At 34.2% G+C, this 18495-nt stretch overlaps 1 protein-coding gene and 2 long non-coding RNA genes across 4 annotated transcripts in view; 2 read left to right on the plus strand and 1 right to left on the minus strand.

Moving 5' to 3' along the window:
- The window catches only part of LOC111418002 (uncharacterized), a 115317-nt gene that overhangs the window by 13363 nt on the left and 83459 nt on the right, over positions 1–18495 (plus strand). The gene's annotated exons all lie outside the window — the stretch shown is intronic.
- LOC111422378 (uncharacterized) overlaps positions 566–18495 on the plus strand; it is a 33904-nt gene continuing 15974 nt past the window's right edge. Inside the window, exon 1 of one of the 2 annotated variants that reach the window (XR_011640299.1) lies at positions 566–683. This is a non-coding gene — a long non-coding RNA (uncharacterized lncRNA). The remainder of the gene's footprint in view (positions 684–18495) is intronic. The other variant, XR_011640300.1, reaches the window with a different exon arrangement.
- On the minus strand, positions 940–18455 carry LOC111422374 (uncharacterized). The gene is made up of 35 exons (XM_071195764.1): positions 18209–18455; positions 18031–18147; positions 17879–17971; positions 17553–17816; positions 11671–11949; positions 11337–11612; positions 11003–11278; positions 10666–10944; positions 10332–10607; positions 9998–10273; positions 9664–9939; positions 9327–9605; positions 8993–9268; positions 8659–8934; positions 8325–8600; positions 7988–8266; positions 7654–7929; positions 7317–7595; positions 6983–7258; positions 6649–6924; positions 6315–6590; positions 5981–6256; positions 5644–5922; positions 5310–5585; positions 4976–5251; positions 4642–4917; positions 4308–4583; positions 3971–4249; positions 3634–3912; positions 3297–3575; positions 2963–3238; positions 2629–2904; positions 2292–2570; positions 1958–2233; positions 940–1420 (listed from the first exon to the last, which is right to left on the minus strand). The coding sequence occupies exons 2-35, from the start codon at positions 18053–18055 to the stop codon at positions 1107–1109; spliced, it is 9006 nt and encodes a 3001-aa protein (XP_071051865.1). The 5' UTR covers positions 18056–18147; positions 18209–18455; the 3' UTR covers positions 940–1106.

Here is an 18495-nt window from a genome sequence, read left to right on the forward strand (position 1 = left end):
TGTAAGTACCTATTTATCGATACATCACAATCATATCGTTGGATATAACTCAATCCTCGATGATAAATCGTTAATTAAATTATATTTTAAATGTGCTGTGCATAATATATAATGTTCTACTTTTGGATAATCAACATAAAGTTGTTTTTTTTTGTTGTACCAAAGAAATAAAGAAAAAAATTGAAACAATAATTAAATTATGCTGGCATTTTTGTATATATTTAACAATGAAGAATTCCCAATAATATATTAAGATTATTTATAACTAAAATAAACAATTTATTTATCTATAAACAAAGTTGACACTTTTAAAAAAATCCTATCGCCATCTAGCGGCCGCTACACATATCAAAAATATTATTGACAATTAAAACTAACAAATTTTCTGCAAGAAATACAATAATTGAAGTGATTTTGTATTAATTGTAAATACTAAATTGTTTTTATTAATATTTATTTTATAATTTGTTGAAAAGTAAAAAATTCTTTACAACAATAACCCCATCTAGCGGCCTCTACACATATTAAAGATATTTGACAGTTCAAAACACCGGTTGCATTTCTTTTCAAAATTAGCTAATTTTCTGCAAAAAAGACGCAATAAATTAATGTGATTTAGTGGTTACAACCAATTTCGTGAAATTAATACTCGTAGTGACCCTTTGTAACGAAAAATTCAAACTGTAAGTACCTATTTACCATTTATCGATACATCACAATCATATCGTTGGATATAACTCAATCCTCGATGATAAATCGTTAATTAATAAGTAACAAATTATATTATTAATGTTATTTATTATTTTTATTAAATCTGTCAAAAATAATTGACATTTTAATTAAGGTTACCAAGGATACCAAGGTTTGTTTGTATTGTTATTTTTCGTCTTAAATTTTTAATTAACAACAAAGATTGTTCTACATTTAATAAAACGAAAATTGAAGAATGTTCTAATTCATTTTATTGACAACCATAAACAGGATATGTACTAATAAAACACTATAAATTAATATATTAACAATTAATTGAAATTTTTACCTAAGAGTACTAAAATAATATAATAATATAATTCTAAGATATGAATAGAAATTTGTATAAATCTACGCTAAACAATTAAGTTTTGTGGTTCACAATCTAGCGTCACAGAGGTTCCAGATTTTGATTCAGATTTGGTGGTAATTGTAACTATCATATCACCGCAATCATTTATGCCATCAATATTATTAGGTTTCCATAAGAATGGTTTTGTACTCCAATTATCGAAATGATCTATAATAAAGTCCGAGGCACCTGTCTCCTTTAATTTCAAGTCGTACATAAATGTACACGACTCTGAACCTATATTTGGTGATTTCCACGATACTTCTATATTTTCCGCTCCTAAAAATTTGAACGAACCGTCTTCAACCGGTGGTAATTCTGTTGGAATAGAAAATTAAAATAAATAAACGTTATAAAAAGAAGAGTTGTATTTACATTAAGAGAAAACGCAAGTTTTTTGAAATGCCATTAGTAAAGAAATTATCAAATTTATATGTATGGTTGCAAGCTGCTATGCTAAACTTATGATCACTAAAAACGGTGCATAATGATAGTTGCTGGAATAAAAGAAGAAGAGAAGAAAAGGGAAAGTTCTCAAGAAGATACTTGGAGAGCCAATAAATGATGTTTTAGGTGGTTTTTAAATGTTACAAGGTGAGGAATATATATCATTCAGCTTTGCCAGTAAAGGTCGACTGCCAAACGCAATTGCTTGAGTTTTAGCAGTATTTAATTTAAGGCCATAACGTTTGGACCAATCCAAAATATTGGAAAGGTCATGATTAAGACGTGCAATTGCTTCGGGAAAATAATCAATAGTTGTCAACTCCATTAGCTCCCACACTCATGATTATAACATTGTAGCAGTGGTAAAGTGTTATTTTTGGTTTACAATCTTTAAGTTAGCCAGCTTACCTTCTATGGAGATATCTCCGGAGGTTCCAATAACTCCCGAGACTGATGCCACCACTTTAACCATGTTCTTGCAGGTTTCCGTCAGTTCATTGGTAAAGGTGTAGGTGTTGGTGGTTAATTCCGTTTCTATCGGAATGCCGTTTACAGTTAGACTGTACGTTACCTCACATCCTTCGAATTCAGTACCATAATCAGTCCATGTCACAAATTTGCTGTTTTCTTCGTCTTGCACAATTGTCATTGTTATGTCATTTACGGCATCCTGAGTTGGTGGTACTACATAACCAATTATCATTAGTGGCTCTAAAAGCGATCTTTAAATAAGCCAACTTACCTACTATGGAGATATCCCCGGGGGTTCCAATAACTCCCGAGATTGATGCTACCACTTCCACCTTATTGCTCTTGCAGTTTTCCGTCAGTTCGTTGGTAAAGGTGTAAGTGTTGGTGGTTAATTCCGTTTCTATCGGAATGCCGTTTACAGTTAGACTGTACGTTACCTCACATCCTTCGAATTCAGTACCATAATCAGTCCATGTCACAAATTTGCTGTTTTCTTCGTCTTGCACAATTGTCATTGTTATGTCATTTACGGCATCCTGAGTTGGTGGTACTAAATAACCAATTATCATTAATGGCTCTAAAAGCGATCTTTAAATAAGCCAACTTACCTACAATGGAGATATCTCCGGCTGTTCCAAAAACTCCCGAGACTGATGCCACCACTTTAACCATGTTCTTGCAGGTTTCCGTCAGTTCATTGGTAAAGGTGTAGGTGTTGGTGGTTAATTCCGTTTCTATCGCAATGCCGTTTACAGTTAGACTGTACGTTACCTCACATCCTTCGAATTCAGTGCCATAATCAGTCCACGTCACAAATTTGCTGTTTTCTCCGTCTTGCACAATTATCATTGTTATGTCATTTACGGCATCTTGAGTTGGTGGTACTAAATAACCAATTATCATTAATGGCTCTAAAAGCGATCTTTAAATAAGCCAACTTACCTACAATGGAGATATCTCCGGCTGTTCCAAAAACTCCCGAGACTGATGCCACCACTTTAACCATGTTCTTGCAGGTTTCCGTCAGTTCGTTGGTAAAGGTGTAGGTGTTGGTGGTTAATTCCGTTTCTATCGGAATGCCGTTTACAGTTAGACTGTACGTTACCTCACATCCTTCGAATTCAGTACCATAATCAGTCCATGTCACAAATTTGCTGTTTTCTTCGTCTTGCACAATTGTCATTGTTATGTCATTTACGGCCTCCTGAGTTGGTGGTACTGAATAACCAATTATCATTAATGGCTCTAAAAGCGATCTTTAAATAAGCCAACTTACCTACAATGGAGATATCTCCGGGGGTTCCAATAATTCCCGAGACTGATGCCACCACTTCCACCTTATTGCTCTTGCAGTTTTCCATGAGTTCGTTGGTAAAGGTGTAGGTGTTGGTGGTTAATTCCGTTTCTATCGGAATGCCGTTTACAGTTAGACTGTACGTTACCTCACATCCTTCGAATTCAGTGCCATAATCAGTCCACGTCACAAATTTGCTGTTTTCTCCGTCTTGCACAATTATCATTGTTATGTCATTTACGGCATCTTGAGTTGGTGGTACTAAATAACCAATTATCATTAATGGCTCTAAAAGCGATCTTTAAATAAGCCAACTTACCTACAATGGAGATATCTCCGGGGGTTCCAATAATTCCCGAGACTGATGCCACCACTTCCACCTTATTGCTCTTGCAGTTTTCCATGAGTTCGTTGGTAAAGGTGTAGGTGTTGGTGGTTAATTCCGTTTCTATCGGAATGCCGTTTACAGTTAGACTGTACGTTACCTCACATCCTTCGAATTCAGTACCATAATCAGTCCATGTCACAAATTTGCTGTTTTCTTCGTCTTGCACAATTGTCATTGTTATGTCATTTACGGCCTCCTGAGTTGGTGGTACTGAATAACCAATTATCATTAATGGCTCTAAAAGCGATCTTTAAATAAGCCAACTTACCTACAATGGAGATATCTCCGGGGGTTCCAATAATTCCCGAGACTGATGCCACCACTTCCACCTTATTGCTCTTGCAGTTTTCCATGAGTTCGTTGGTAAAGGTGTAGGTGTTGGTGGTTAATTCCGTTTCTATCGGAATGCCGTTTACAGTTAGACTGTACGTTACCTCACATCCTTCGAATTCAGTGCCATAATCAGTCCACGTCACAAATTTGCTGTTTTCTCCGTCTTGCACAATTATCATTGTTATGTCATTTACGGCATCTTGAGTTGGTGGTACTAAATAACCAATTATCATTAATGGCTCTAAAAGCGATCTTTAAATAAGCCAACTTACCTACAATGGAGATATCTCCGGCTGTTCCAAAAACTCCCGAGACTGATGCCACCACTTTAACCATGTTCTTGCAGGTTTCCGTCAGTTCGTTGGTAAAGGTGTAGGTGTTGGTGGTTAATTCCGTTTCTATCGGAATGCCGTTTACAGTTAGACTGTACGTTACCTCACATCCTTCGAATTCAGTGCCATAATCAGTCCATGTCACAAATTTGCTGTTTTCTCCGTCTTGCACAATTGTCATTGTTATGTCATTTACGGCATCCTGAGTTGGTGGTACTAAATAACCAATTATCATTAATGGCTCTAAAAGCGATCTTTAAATAAGCCAACTTACCTACAATGGAGATATCTCCGGCTGTTCCAAAAACTCCCGAGACTGATGCCACCACTTTAACCATGTTCTTGCAGGTTTCCGTCAGTTCGTTGGTAAAGGTGTAGGTGTTGGTGGTTAATTCCGTTTCTATCGGAATGCCGTTTACAGTTAGACTGTACGTTACCTCACATCCTTCGAATTCAGTACCATAATCAGTCCATGTCACAAATTTGCTGTTTTCTTCGTCTTGCACAATTGTCATTGTTATGTCATTTACGGCATCCTGAGTTGGTGGTACTAAATAACCAATTATCATTAATGGCTCTAAAAGCGATCTTTAAATAAGCCAACTTACCTACAATGGAGATATCTCCGGCTGTTCCAAAAACTCCCGAGACTGATGCCACCACTTTAACCATGTTCTTGCAGGTTTCCGTCAGTTCATTGGTAAAGGTGTAGGTGTTGGTGGTTAATTCCGTTTCTATCGCAATGCCGTTTACAGTTAGACTGTACGTTACCTCACATCCTTCGAATTCAGTGCCATAATCAGTCCACGTCACAAATTTGCTGTTTTCTCCGTCTTGCACAATTATCATTGTTATGTCATTTACGGCATCTTGAGTTGGTGGTACTAAATAACCAATTATCATTAATGGCTGTAAAAGCGATCTTTAAATAAGCCAACTTACCTACAATGGAGATATCTCCGGCTGTTCCAAAAACTCCCGAGACTGATGCCACCACTTTAACCATGTTCTTGCAGGTTTCCGTCAGTTCGTTGGTAAAGGTGTAGGTGTTGGTGGTTAATTCCGTTTCTATCGGAATGCCGTTTACAGTTAGACTGTACGTTACCTCACATCCTTCGAATTCAGTACCATAATCAGTCCATGTCACAAATTTGCTGTTTTCTTCGTCTTGCACAATTGTCATTGTTATGTCATTTACGGCCTCCTGAGTTGGTGGTACTGAATAACCAATTATCATTAATGGCTCTAAAAGCGATCTTTAAATAAGCCAACTTACCTACAATGGAGATATCTCCGGGGGTTCCAATAATTCCCGAGACTGATGCCACCACTTCCACCTTATTGCTCTTGCAGTTTTCCATGAGTTCGTTGGTAAAGGTGTAGGTGTTGGTGGTTAATTCCGTTTCTATCGGAATGCCGTTTACAGTTAGACTGTACGTTACCTCACATCCTTCGAATTCAGTGCCATAATCAGTCCACGTCACAAATTTGCTGTTTTCTCCGTCTTGCACAATTATCATTGTTATGTCATTTACGGCATCTTGAGTTGGTGGTACTAAATAACCAATTATCATTAATGGCTCTAAAAGCGATCTTTAAATAAGCCAACTTACCTACAATGGAGATATCTCCGGCTGTTCCAAAAACTCCCGAGACTGATGCCACCACTTTAACCATGTTCTTGCAGGTTTCCGTCAGTTCGTTGGTAAAGGTGTAGGTGTTGGTGGTTAATTCCGTTTCTATCGGAATGCCGTTTACAGTTAGACTGTACGTTACCTCACATCCTTCGAATTCAGTGCCATAATCAGTCCATGTCACAAATTTGCTGTTTTCTCCGTCTTGCACAATTGTCATTGTTATGTCATTTACGGCATCCTGAGTTGGTGGTACTAAATAACCAATTATCATTAATGGCTCTAAAAGCGATCTTTAAATAAGCCAACTTACCTACAATGGAGATATCTCCGGCTGTTCCAAAAACTCCCGAGACTGATGCCACCACTTTAACCATGTTCTTGCAGGTTTCCGTCAGTTCGTTGGTAAAGGTGTAGGTGTTGGTGGTTAATTCCGTTTCTATCGGAATGCCGTTTACAGTTAGACTGTACGTTACCTCACATCCTTCGAATTCAGTACCATAATCAGTCCATGTCACAAATTTGCTGTTTTCTTCGTCTTGCACAATTGTCATTGTTATGTCATTTACGGCATCCTGAGTTGGTGGTACTAAATAACCAATTATCATTAATGGCTCTAAAAGCGATCTTTAAATAAGCCAACTTACCTACAATGGAGATATCTCCGGCTGTTCCAAAAACTCCCGAGACTGATGCCACCACTTTAACCATGTTCTTGCAGGTTTCCGTCAGTTCATTGGTAAAGGTGTAGGTGTTGGTGGTTAATTCCGTTTCTATCGCAATGCCGTTTACAGTTAGACTGTACGTTACCTCACATCCTTCGAATTCAGTGCCATAATCAGTCCACGTCACAAATTTGCTGTTTTCTCCGTCTTGCACAATTATCATTGTTATGTCATTTACGGCATCTTGAGTTGGTGGTACTAAATAACCAATTATCATTAATGGCTCTAAAAGCGATCTTTAAATAAGCCAACTTACCTACAATGGAGATATCTCCGGCTGTTCCAAAAACTCCCGAGACTGATGCCACCACTTTAACCATGTTCTTGCAGGTTTCCGTCAGTTCGTTGGTAAAGGTGTAGGTGTTGGTGGTTAATTCCGTTTCTATCGGAATGCCGTTTACAGTTAGACTGTACGTTACCTCACATCCTTCGAATTCAGTACCATAATCAGTCCATGTCACAAATTTGCTGTTTTCTTCGTCTTGCACAATTGTCATTGTTATGTCATTTACGGCCTCCTGAGTTGGTGGTACTGAATAACCAATTATCATTAATGGCTCTAAAAGCGATCTTTAAATAAGCCAACTTACCTACAATGGAGATATCTCCGGGGGTTCCAATAATTCCCGAGACTGATGCCACCACTTCCACCTTATTGCTCTTGCAGTTTTCCATGAGTTCGTTGGTAAAGGTGTAGGTGTTGGTGGTTAATTCCGTTTCTATCGGAATGCCGTTTACAGTTAGACTGTACGTTACCTCACATCCTTCGAATTCAGTGCCATAATCAGTCCACGTCACAAATTTGCTGTTTTCTCCGTCTTGCACAATTATCATTGTTATGTCATTTACGGCATCTTGAGTTGGTGGTACTAAATAACCAATTATCATTAATGGCTCTAAAAGCGATCTTTAAATAAGCCAACTTACCTACAATGGAGATATCTCCGGCTGTTCCAAAAACTCCCGAGACTGATGCCACCACTTTAACCATGTTCTTGCAGGTTTCCGTCAGTTCGTTGGTAAAGGTGTAGGTGTTGGTGGTTAATTCCGTTTCTATCGGAATGCCGTTTACAGTTAGACTGTACGTTACCTCACATCCTTCGAATTCAGTACCATAATCAGTCCATGTCACAAATTTGCTGTTTTCTTCGTCTTGCACAATTGTCATTGTTATGTCATTTACGGCATCCTGAGTTGGTGGTACTAAATAACCAATTATCATTAATGGCTCTAAAAGCGATCTTTAAATAAGCCAACTTACCTACTATGGAGATATCTCCGGGGGTTCCAATAATTCCCGAGACTGATGCCACCACTTCCACCTTATTGCTCTTGCAGTTTTCCATGAGTTCGTTGGTAAAGGTGTAGGTGTTGGTGGTTAATTCCGTTTCTATCGGAATGCCGTTTACAGTTAGACTGTACGTTACCTCACATCCTTCGAATTCAGTGCCATAATCAGTCCATGTCACAAATTTGCTGTTTTCTCCGTCTTGCACAATTGTCATTGTTATGTCATTTACGGCATCCTGAGTTGGTGGTACTAAATAACCAATTATCATTAATGGCTCTAAAAGCGATCTTTAAATAAGCCAACTTACCTACAATGGAGATATCTCCGGCTGTTCCAAAAACTCCCGAGACTGATGCCACCACTTTAACCATGTTCTTGCAGGTTTCCGTCAGTTCATTGGTAAAGGTGTAGGTGTTGGTGGTTAATTCCGTTTCTATCGGAATGCCGTTTACAGTTAGACTGTACGTTACCTCACATCCTTCGAATTCAGTGCCATAATCAGTCCATGTCACAAATTTGCTGTTTTCTCCGTCTTGCACAATTGTCATTGTTATGTCATTTACGGCATCCTGAGTTGGTGGTACTAAATAACCAATTATCATTAATGGCTCTAAAAGCGATCTTTAAATAAGCCAACTTACCTACAATGGAGATATCTCCGGCTGTTCCAAAAACTCCCGAGACTGATGCCACCACTTTAACCATGTTCTTGCAGGTTTCCGTCAGTTCATTGGTAAAGGTGTAGGTGTTGGTTGTTAATTCCGTTTCTATCGCAATGCCGTTTACAGCTAGACTGTACGTTACCTCACATCCTTCGAATTCAGTGCCATAATCAGTCCACGTCACAAGTTTGCTGTTTTCTTCGTCTTGCACAGCTGTCATTGTTATGTCATTTACGGCATCTTGAGTTGGTGGTACTAAATAACCAATTATCATTAATGGCTCTAAAAGCGATCTTTAAATAAGCCAACTTACCTACTATGGAGATATCTCCGGCTGTTCCAAAAACTCCCGAGACTGATGCCACCACTTTAACCATGTTCTTGCAGGTTTCCGTCAGTTCATTGGTAAAGGTGTAGGTGTTGGTGGTTAATTCCGTTTCTATCGGAATGCCGTTTACAGTTAGACTGTACGTTACCTCACATCCTTCGAATTCAGTGCCATAATCAGTCCATGTCACAAATTTGCTGTTTTCTCCGTCTTGCACAATTGTCATTGTTATGTCATTTACGGCATCTTGAGTTGGTGGTACTAAATAACCAATTATCATTAATGGCTCTAAAAGCGATCTTTAAATAAGCCAACTTACCTACTATGGAGATATCTCCGGGGGTTCCAATAACTCCCGAGACTGATGCCACCACTTCCACCTTATTGCTCTTGCAGTTTTCCGTCAGTTCGTTGGTAAAGGTGTAGGTGTTGGTGGTTAATTCCGTTTCTATCGGAATGCCGTTTACACTTAGACTGTACGTTACCTCACATCCTTCGAATTCAGTGCCATAATCAGTCCACGTCACAAGTTTGCTGTTTTCTTCGTCTTGCACAATTGTCATTGTTATGTCATTTACGGCATCTTGAGTTGGTGGTACTAAATAACCAATTATCATTAATGGCTCTAAAAGCGATCTTTAAATAAGCCAACTTACCTACTATGGAGATATCTCCGGCTGTTCCAAAAACTCCCGAGACTGATGCCACCACTTTAACCATGTTCTTGCAGGTTTCCGTCAGTTCATTGGTAAAGGTGTAGGTGTTGGTGGTTAATTCCGTTTCTATCGGAATGCCGTTTACAGTTAGACTGTACGTTACCTCACATCCTTCGAATTCAGTGCCATAATCAGTCCATGTCACAAATTTGCTGTTTTCTCCGTCTTGCACAATTGTCATTGTTATGTCATTTACGGCATCCTGAGTTGGTGGTACTAAATAACCAATTATCATTAATGGCTCTAAAAGCGATCTTTAAATAAGCCAACTTACCTACAATGGAGATATCTCCGGCTGTTCCAAAAACTCCCGAGACTGATGCCACCACTTTAACCATGTTCTTGCAGGTTTCCGTCAGTTCATTGGTAAAGGTGTAGGTGTTGGTTGTTAATTCCGTTTCTATCGCAATGCCGTTTACAGCTAGACTGTACGTTACCTCACATCCTTCGAATTCAGTGCCATAATCAGTCCACGTCACAAGTTTGCTGTTTTCTTCGTCTTGCACAGCTGTCATTGTTATGTCATTTACGGCATCTTGAGTTGGTGGTACTAAATAACCAATTATCATTAATGGCTCTAAAAGCGATCTTTAAATAAGCCAACTTACCTACTATGGAGATATCTCCGGCTGTTCCAAAAACTCCCGAGACTGATGCCACCACTTTAACCATGTTCTTGCAGGTTTCCGTCAGTTCATTGGTAAAGGTGTAGGTGTTGGTGGTTAATTCCGTTTCTATCGGAATGCCGTTTACAGTTAGACTGTACGTTACCTCACATCCTTCGAATTCAGTGCCATAATCAGTCCATGTCACAAATTTGCTGTTTTCTCCGTCTTGCACAATTGTCATTGTTATGTCATTTACGGCATCTTGAGTTGGTGGTACTAAATAACCAATTATCATTAATGGCTCTAAAAGCGATCTTTAAATAAGCCAACTTACCTACTATGGAGATATCTCCGGGGGTTCCAATAACTCCCGAGACTGATGCCACCACTTCCACCTTATTGCTCTTGCAGTTTTCCGTCAGTTCGTTGGTAAAGGTGTAGGTGTTGGTGGTTAATTCCGTTTCTATCGGAATGCCGTTTACACTTAGACTGTACGTTACCTCACATCCTTCGAATTCAGTGCCATAATCAGTCCACGTCACAAGTTTGCTGTTTTCTTCGTCTTGCACAATTGTCATTGTTATGTCATTTACGGCATCTTGAGTTGGTGGTACTAAATAACCAATTATCATTAATGGCTCTAAAAGCGATCTTTAAATAAGCCAACTTACCTACTATGGAGATATCTCCGGCTGTTCCAAAAACTCCCGAGACTGATGCCACCACTTTAACCATGTTCTTGCAGGTTTCCGTCAGTTCATTGGTAAAGGTGTAGGTGTTGGTGGTTAATTCCGTTTCTATCGGAATGCCGTTTACAGTTAGACTGTACGTTACCTCACATCCTTCGAATTCAGTGCCATAATCAGTCCATGTCACAAATTTGCTGTTTTCTCCGTCTTGCACAATTGTCATTGTTATGTCATTTACGGCATCTTGAGTTGGTGGTACTGAATAACCAATTATCATTAATGGCTCTAAAAGCGATCTTTAAATAAGCCAACTTACCTACTATGGAGATATCTCCGGGAGTTCCAATAACTCCCGAGACTGATGCCACCACTTTAACCATGTTCTTGCAGATTTCCGTCAGTTCATTCGTAAAGATGTAGGTGTTGGTGGTTAATTCCGTTTCTATCGGAATGCCGTTTACACTTAGACTGTACGTTACCTCACATCCTTCGAATTCAGTGCCATAATCAGTCCACGTCACAAATTTGCTATTTTGTCCGTCTTGCACAATTGTCATTGTTATGTCATTTACGGCATCTTGAGTTGGTGGTACTGAATAACCAATTATCATTAATGGCTCTAAAAGCGATCTTTAAATAAGCCAACTTACCTACTATGGAGATATCTCCGGGGGTTCCAATAACTCCCGAGACTGTTGCCACCACTTCCACCTTATTGCTCTTGCAGTTTTCCATGAGTTCGTTGGTAAAGGTGTAGGTGTTGGTGGTTAATTCCGTTTCTATCGGACTGTCGTTTACGGTTAGACTGTACGTTACCTCACATTCATCGAATTCAGTACCATAATCAGTCCATGTCACAATTTTGCTATTTTGGTCTTCTTGCTCAATTGTCATTGCAACACCATTTACATCCTCTTGACTTGGTTGTACTGAAAATCAATTATCATTAATGGTTCTAATCTTTAAATATGAAGGGTTCAGGGGGAAAACGTGATAAGTCCAATATTTCATTAATTGATCTAAATGATTGAATCTTGTAGTAAAAATTACGACCTACAAGATGATCAATGAGTTTTAGATGAAAACATGTTTATCAAGAGAAATGAACCGACAAGAGTCACAGATGCTATGATTAATTGTGATGGAGACGAGTCAGTGCGGAATGAGTTAGTGGAACTCTGTAACGAGTTTCGGGGGTGTTTCGCATTGTCAGTCGATGAACTAGGGTGTACGAACAAAACGGAAATGGACATCAAGGACAGTGGAAATCCGGTGCGAAAGAAGCCGTACAGAGCATCATTTACGGAACGGGAGAAGATGAAGGGCATTTTGAGGAATGGATTAGTAACACAGACGACTTCACCTTATGCTTCTCCTTGTCTTCTGGTTACGAAACGGAGTGGTGAGCCTCGACTTGTGGTTGATTACAGAGCTTTAAATCAGCAAACAGAAAAGGCAAGTTTCCCCTTACCATCTTTAGACGAACAATTCGTTGGGTTGAGCGGATGTCGACTTTTCAGTCAACTAGATTTGGGTAGTGCGTACCTGCAGATTCCACTCACCGAATCAGCAAAGCAAAAAACTGCATTTGTAACACCGGATGAGACTGGTCAATTTGAAAGAATGATTTTTGGACTTTGTAATGCTCCGTATGAGTTTTCAAGGTTGATGGCCTCAGTTTTGGGTCCATTGGGACCGGATACTGCACATTGGTATTTAGACGATATTCTGATAGCGGCGGTGACTTGGCCAGAAATGATGCAGAAGTTGCGAAGAGTGTTTGAAGCGTTAAATTAACGTTGAACATTAAAAAGTGTTATTTCGGTAAGGCAGAGGTGGAATTTTTGGGACACATTTTATCTGAAGGACGAATTAAACCTGGGAGCACGAGCTTTGAGTGACCTAACGAAGAAAGAAACAAAATATAAGTGGAGGGTTGATCAGGAGGACGCTTTCAACGATTTGAAGGAAGCCCTCACCAAAGAACCTATATTACACCTTTTCAACCCAAGAGCAGAAAAAACGGAGCTGAACACGGTACTTTAGTTTATTATTGCATTAATCTATCCTCAAATATTAAATTTTTTTCCATTAACTCTTCTTTGGTAAAGAGCAAAAAGATGATAAGTGTGGGACTTACCGTTTTCTTGCATTGCAATTCTATTTGTTACCCTAGTCTGGCTTTATTTACGCGTAGAACGCAAACATTTAAGAATTATCGTGTTCACAGAATCAATAAAAAATAAATTCGTATATTAATTACCAGGGCACGGAACTTTTGTAACAAAACGATACGATTTCCTCCCTCACCATACTATTAGATGCTTAATTAATAGAGATGTAAACATTTTTTATTAAGATAATTGATTCAAAATCGAAATTGAAACAAATTTTATTTAAAACATTTTTTGATAAAAACAATAATTGTTGAGATAATTAATTTTGATAGCATACTATTCAGAGGGAAATTAAAATTTCAACTTAGCAAAAAATTTTATTAACAAACACTGTTCCTGAAGTAATTCTAAACAAATTTTGTTAACAAAATTTTTTGATTAAATCAACAATAAGGATATAACCTCAAAAATATTAATTTTTGTACCATACTGTTCAGTGGGAAATTAAAGTTTCAAGTTAGAAAAAAATTGTGTTAACAAAAATTGTTCCTGAAACAATTCTAAACAAACTTTGTTAACATTTTTTTTTAATTTAATGAATAATTAAGGAGATAACCTCAAAATAATAATTTTTTCGTTTTTATACATAATTATACTTAGATGCTTAATTAATAGAGATGTAAAAATTTTTTATTAACATAATTGATTCAAAATCGAAATTGAAACAAATTTTATTTAAAAAATTTTTTGATAAAAACAATAATTATCGAGATAATTAATTTTGATAGCATACTATTCAGAGGGAAATTAAAATTTCAAGTTAGCAAAAAATTGTATTAACAAACACTGTTCCTGAAGTAATTCTAAACAAATTTTGTTAACAACATTTTTTGATTAAATCAATAATAAGGATATAACCTCAAAAATATTAATTTTTGTACCATACTGTTCAGTGGGAAATTAAAATTTCAAGTTAGAAAAAAATTGTGTTAACAAAAATTGTTTCTGAAATAATTCTAAACAAACTTTGTTAACATTTTTTTTTAATTTAATCAATAATTAAGGAGATAACCTCAAAATAATAATTTTTTCGTTTTTATACATAATTATACTTAGATGCTTAATTAATAGAGATGTAAAAATTTTTTATTAACATAATTGATTCAAAATCGAAATTGAAACAAATTTTATTTAAAACATTTTTTGATAAAAACAATAATTATTGAGATAATTAATTTTGATGGCATACTATTCAGAGGGAAATTAAAATTTCAAGTTAGCAAAAAATAGTATTAACAAACACTGTTCGTAAAGTAATTCTAAACAAATTTTGTTAACAACATTTTTTGATTAAATCAACAATAAGGATATAACCTCAAAAATATTAATTTTTGTACCATACTGTTCAGTGGGAAATTAAAATTTCAAGTTAGAAAAAAATTGTGTTAACAAAAATTGTTCCTGAAACAATTCTAAACAAACTTTGTTAACATTTTTTTTTGGTTTAATGAATAATTAAGGAGATAACCTCAAAATAATAATTTTTTCGTTTTTATACATAATTATACTTAGATTCTTAATTAATAGAGATGTAAAAATTTTTCATTAACATAATTGATTCATAATCGAAATTGAAACAAATTTTATTTAAAAAATTTTTTGATAAAAACAATAATTATTGAGATAATTAATTTTGATAGCATACTATTCAGAGGGAAATTAAAATTTCAAGTTAGCAAAAAATAGTATTAACAAACACTGTTCGCGAAGTAATTCTAAACAAATTTTGTTAACAAAATTTTTTGATTTAATCAATAATAAGGATATAACCTCAAAAATATTAATTTTTGTACCATACTGTTCAGTGGGAAATTAAAATTTCAAGTTAGAAAAAAATTGTGTTAACAAAAATTGTTCCTGACACAATTCTAAACAAATTTTGTCAACAATTTTTTTAATTTAATCAATAATTAAGGAGATAACCTCAAAATAATAATTTTTTCGTTTTTATACATAATTATATTTAGATGCTTAATTAATAGAGATGTAAAATTTTTTTATTAACATAATTGATTCAAAATCGAAATTGAAACAAATTTTATTTAAAACATTTTTTGATAAAAACAATAATTATCGAGATAATTAATTTTGATAGCATACTATTCAGAGGGAAATTAAAATTTCAAGTTAGCAAAAAATTGTATTAACAAACACTGTTCCTGAAGTAATTCTAAACAAATTTTGTTAACAACATTTTTTGATTAAATCAATAATAAGGATATAACCTCAAAAATATTAATTTTTGTACCATACTGTTCAGTGGGAAATTAAAATTTCAAGTTAGAAAAAAATTGTGTTAACAAAAATTGTTTCTGAAATAATTCTAAACAAACTTTGTTAACATTTTTTTTTAATTTAATCAATAATTAAGGAGATAACCTCAAAATAATAATTTTTTCGTTTTTATACATAATTATACTTAGATGCTTAATTAATAGAGATGTAAAAATTTTTTATTAACATAATTGATTCAAAATCGAAATTGAAACAAATTTTATTTAAAACATTTTTTGATAAAAACAATAATTATTGAGATAATTAATTTTGATGGCATACTATTCAGAGGGAAATTAAAATTTCAAGTTAGCAAAAAATAGTATTAACAAACACTGTTCGTAAAGTAATTCTAAACAAATTTTGTTAACAACATTTTTTGATTAAATCAACAATAAGGATATAACCTCAAAAATATTAATTTTTGTACCATACTGTTCAGTGGGAAATTAAAATTTCAAGTTAGAAAAAAATTGTGTTAACAAAAATTGTTCCTGAAACAATTCTAAACAAACTTTGTTAACATTTTTTTTTGGTTTAATGAATAATTAAGGAGATAACCTCAAAATAATAATTTTTTCGTTTTTATACATAATTATACTTAGATTCTTAATTAATAGAGATGTAAAAATTTTTCATTAACATAATTGATTCATAATCGAAATTGAAACAAATTTTATTTAAAAAATTTTTTGATAAAAACAATAATTATTGAGATAATTAATTTTGATAGCATACTATTCAGAGGGAAATTAAAATTTCAAGTTAGCAAAAAATAGTATTAACAAACACTGTTCGCGAAGTAATTCTAAACAAATTTTGTTAACAAAATTTTTTGATTTAATCAATAATAAGGATATAACCTCAAAAATATTAATTTTTGTACCATACTGTTCAGTGGGAAATTAAAATTTCAAGTTAGAAAAAAATTGTGTTAACAAAAATTGTTCCTGACACAATTCTAAACAAATTTTGTCAACAATTTTTTTAATTTAATCAATAATTAAGGAGATAACCTCAAAATAATAATTTTTTCGTTTTTATACATAATTATATTTAGATGCTTAATTAATAGAGATGTAAAATTTTTTTATTAACATAATTGATTCAAAATCGAAATTGAAACAAATTTTATTTAAAACATTTTTTGATAAAAACAATAATTATTGAGATAATTAATTTTGATAGCATACTATTCAGAGGGAAATTCAAATTTCAAGTTAGCAAAAAATTGTATTAACAAACACTGTTCCTGAAGTAATTCTAAACAAATTTTGTTAACAACATTTTTTGATTAAATCAACAATAAGGATATAACCTCAAAAATATTAATATTTGTACCATACTGTTCAGTGGGAAATTAAAATTTCAAGTTAGAAAAAAATTGTGTTAACAAAAATTGTTCCTGAAACAATTCTAAACAAACTTTGTTAATATTTTTTTTTTAATTTAATCAATGATTAAGGAGATAACCTCAAAATAATAATTTTTTCGTTTTTATACATAATTATACTTAGATGCTTAATTAATAGAGATGTAAAAATTTTTTATTAACATAATTGATTCAAAATCGAAATTGAAACAAATTTTATTTAAAACATTTTTTGATAAAAATAATAATTATCGAGATAATTAATTTTGATAGCATACTATTCAGAGGGAAATTAAAATTTCAAGTTAGCAAAAAATTGTATTAACAAACACTGTTCCTGAAGTAATTCTAAACAAATTTTGTTAACAACATTTTTTGTTTAAATCAACAATAAGGATATAACCTCAAAAATATTAATTTTTGTAGCATACTGTTCAGTGGGAAATTAAAATTTCAAGTTAGCAAAAATTTTTATTAACAAACACTGTTCCTGAAGTAATTCTAAACAAATATTGTTAATAAAAATTTTTGATTTGATCAATAATTCAGAAATTTTATATAATTTTTTTTTGAGAAAATCGTTTTAGATTATAATTTATAGAGGGGGAAATCGTATCGTTTTGTTACAAAAGTTCCGTGCCCTATTAATTACCGTAGCAAAATTTTTCCCCTGGACCCTTATATACTATAAGATAAGTATAAATCATACCAAAATATAGCAATGAAACGCTATCACTTTTCATTTCTTCTCCTACAACCGTGACATTAACCTCCATAGTTGTGCATAATTTCGGCATTTTCGATATAGTGAAAAACGTTTCCGTGGTGTTGTATTCCGCGGGATTTTCATCTCCGTCCATCGCCACGCTAAGAAGGTACTGTATGTTGCAACTAGACGATGATGAGGGTGACCATTTTATAATTATGTGGTTCTCTTTGTGTTCCACATTTAAATTTGATGCCGGCTCTAACTCTATAAGAATTTATTGATTTATTATTATTTTTTTTTTCTTTCGGATTTATTGTTAATCATACCTAAACATGTTTTATCAACCGTTGGCACTACAGACACTATTATTCCAACAATTATTCCCGTCGTTGCAGCAGCTGCAACCACTGCAATGATTGCTGCAAGATGAAATAAAAATTAGGTGTGTTATAAAGATTTTAATTGCTTAATTACTTACCAATTTTTATAAAAACTGGGAACATTGGTTTTAACTTTAGTTGCGCAGTTTTCAATTTCGAACTAGATGCGGATATGCGAGTTTGTTACTTTTAATCCTTACATCAATTAATTATATCTGCAAAATTTATTATTGAATTGATTTTTTATTGATGAGTATTAGATAGTGTTAATCCTACTTGATTGTTCTCAATTTTTATTATATTATTACAGGAAATTATCTAGCATTATCTATAATATTGTAATTGTTCAACTAGGATTATTGTTTCTATCTAAACTTCAAATTAAGAAGAATATATATGAGCAATATCTACTTGCCAACTTTTAAATGCTCGGATACATCACACACGTACGTTCGTACACTTTTTATTATCAAGACATATTTTAAAAAAATGTTTCTAAGAATTTATCTCGTTATTATTAATGCTCTTTTAACTTAATGGAAAATTAAATAATAACGGAACGA

This window comes from Onthophagus taurus, chromosome 5 (assembly GCF_036711975.1).
Source record: "Onthophagus taurus isolate NC chromosome 5, IU_Otau_3.0, whole genome shotgun sequence".
NCBI lineage: Eukaryota > Metazoa > Arthropoda > Insecta > Coleoptera > Scarabaeidae > Onthophagus > Onthophagus taurus.

Excerpts from the sequence above, each read along its gene's own strand:
- LOC111422374 (XM_071195764.1), bottom strand. The coding sequence starts at position 18,055 with ATGTTCCCAGTTTTTATAAAAATTG. Across the intron at positions 5,252-5,309 it reads CGGAGATATCTCCATTGTAG|TACCACCAACTCAAGATGCC; the intron begins GTAAGTTGGCTT and ends TTGGTTATTTAG. Across the intron at positions 4,918-4,975 it reads CGGAGATATCTCCATTGTAG|TACCACCAACTCAGGATGCC; the intron begins GTAAGTTGGCTT and ends TTGGTTATTTAG.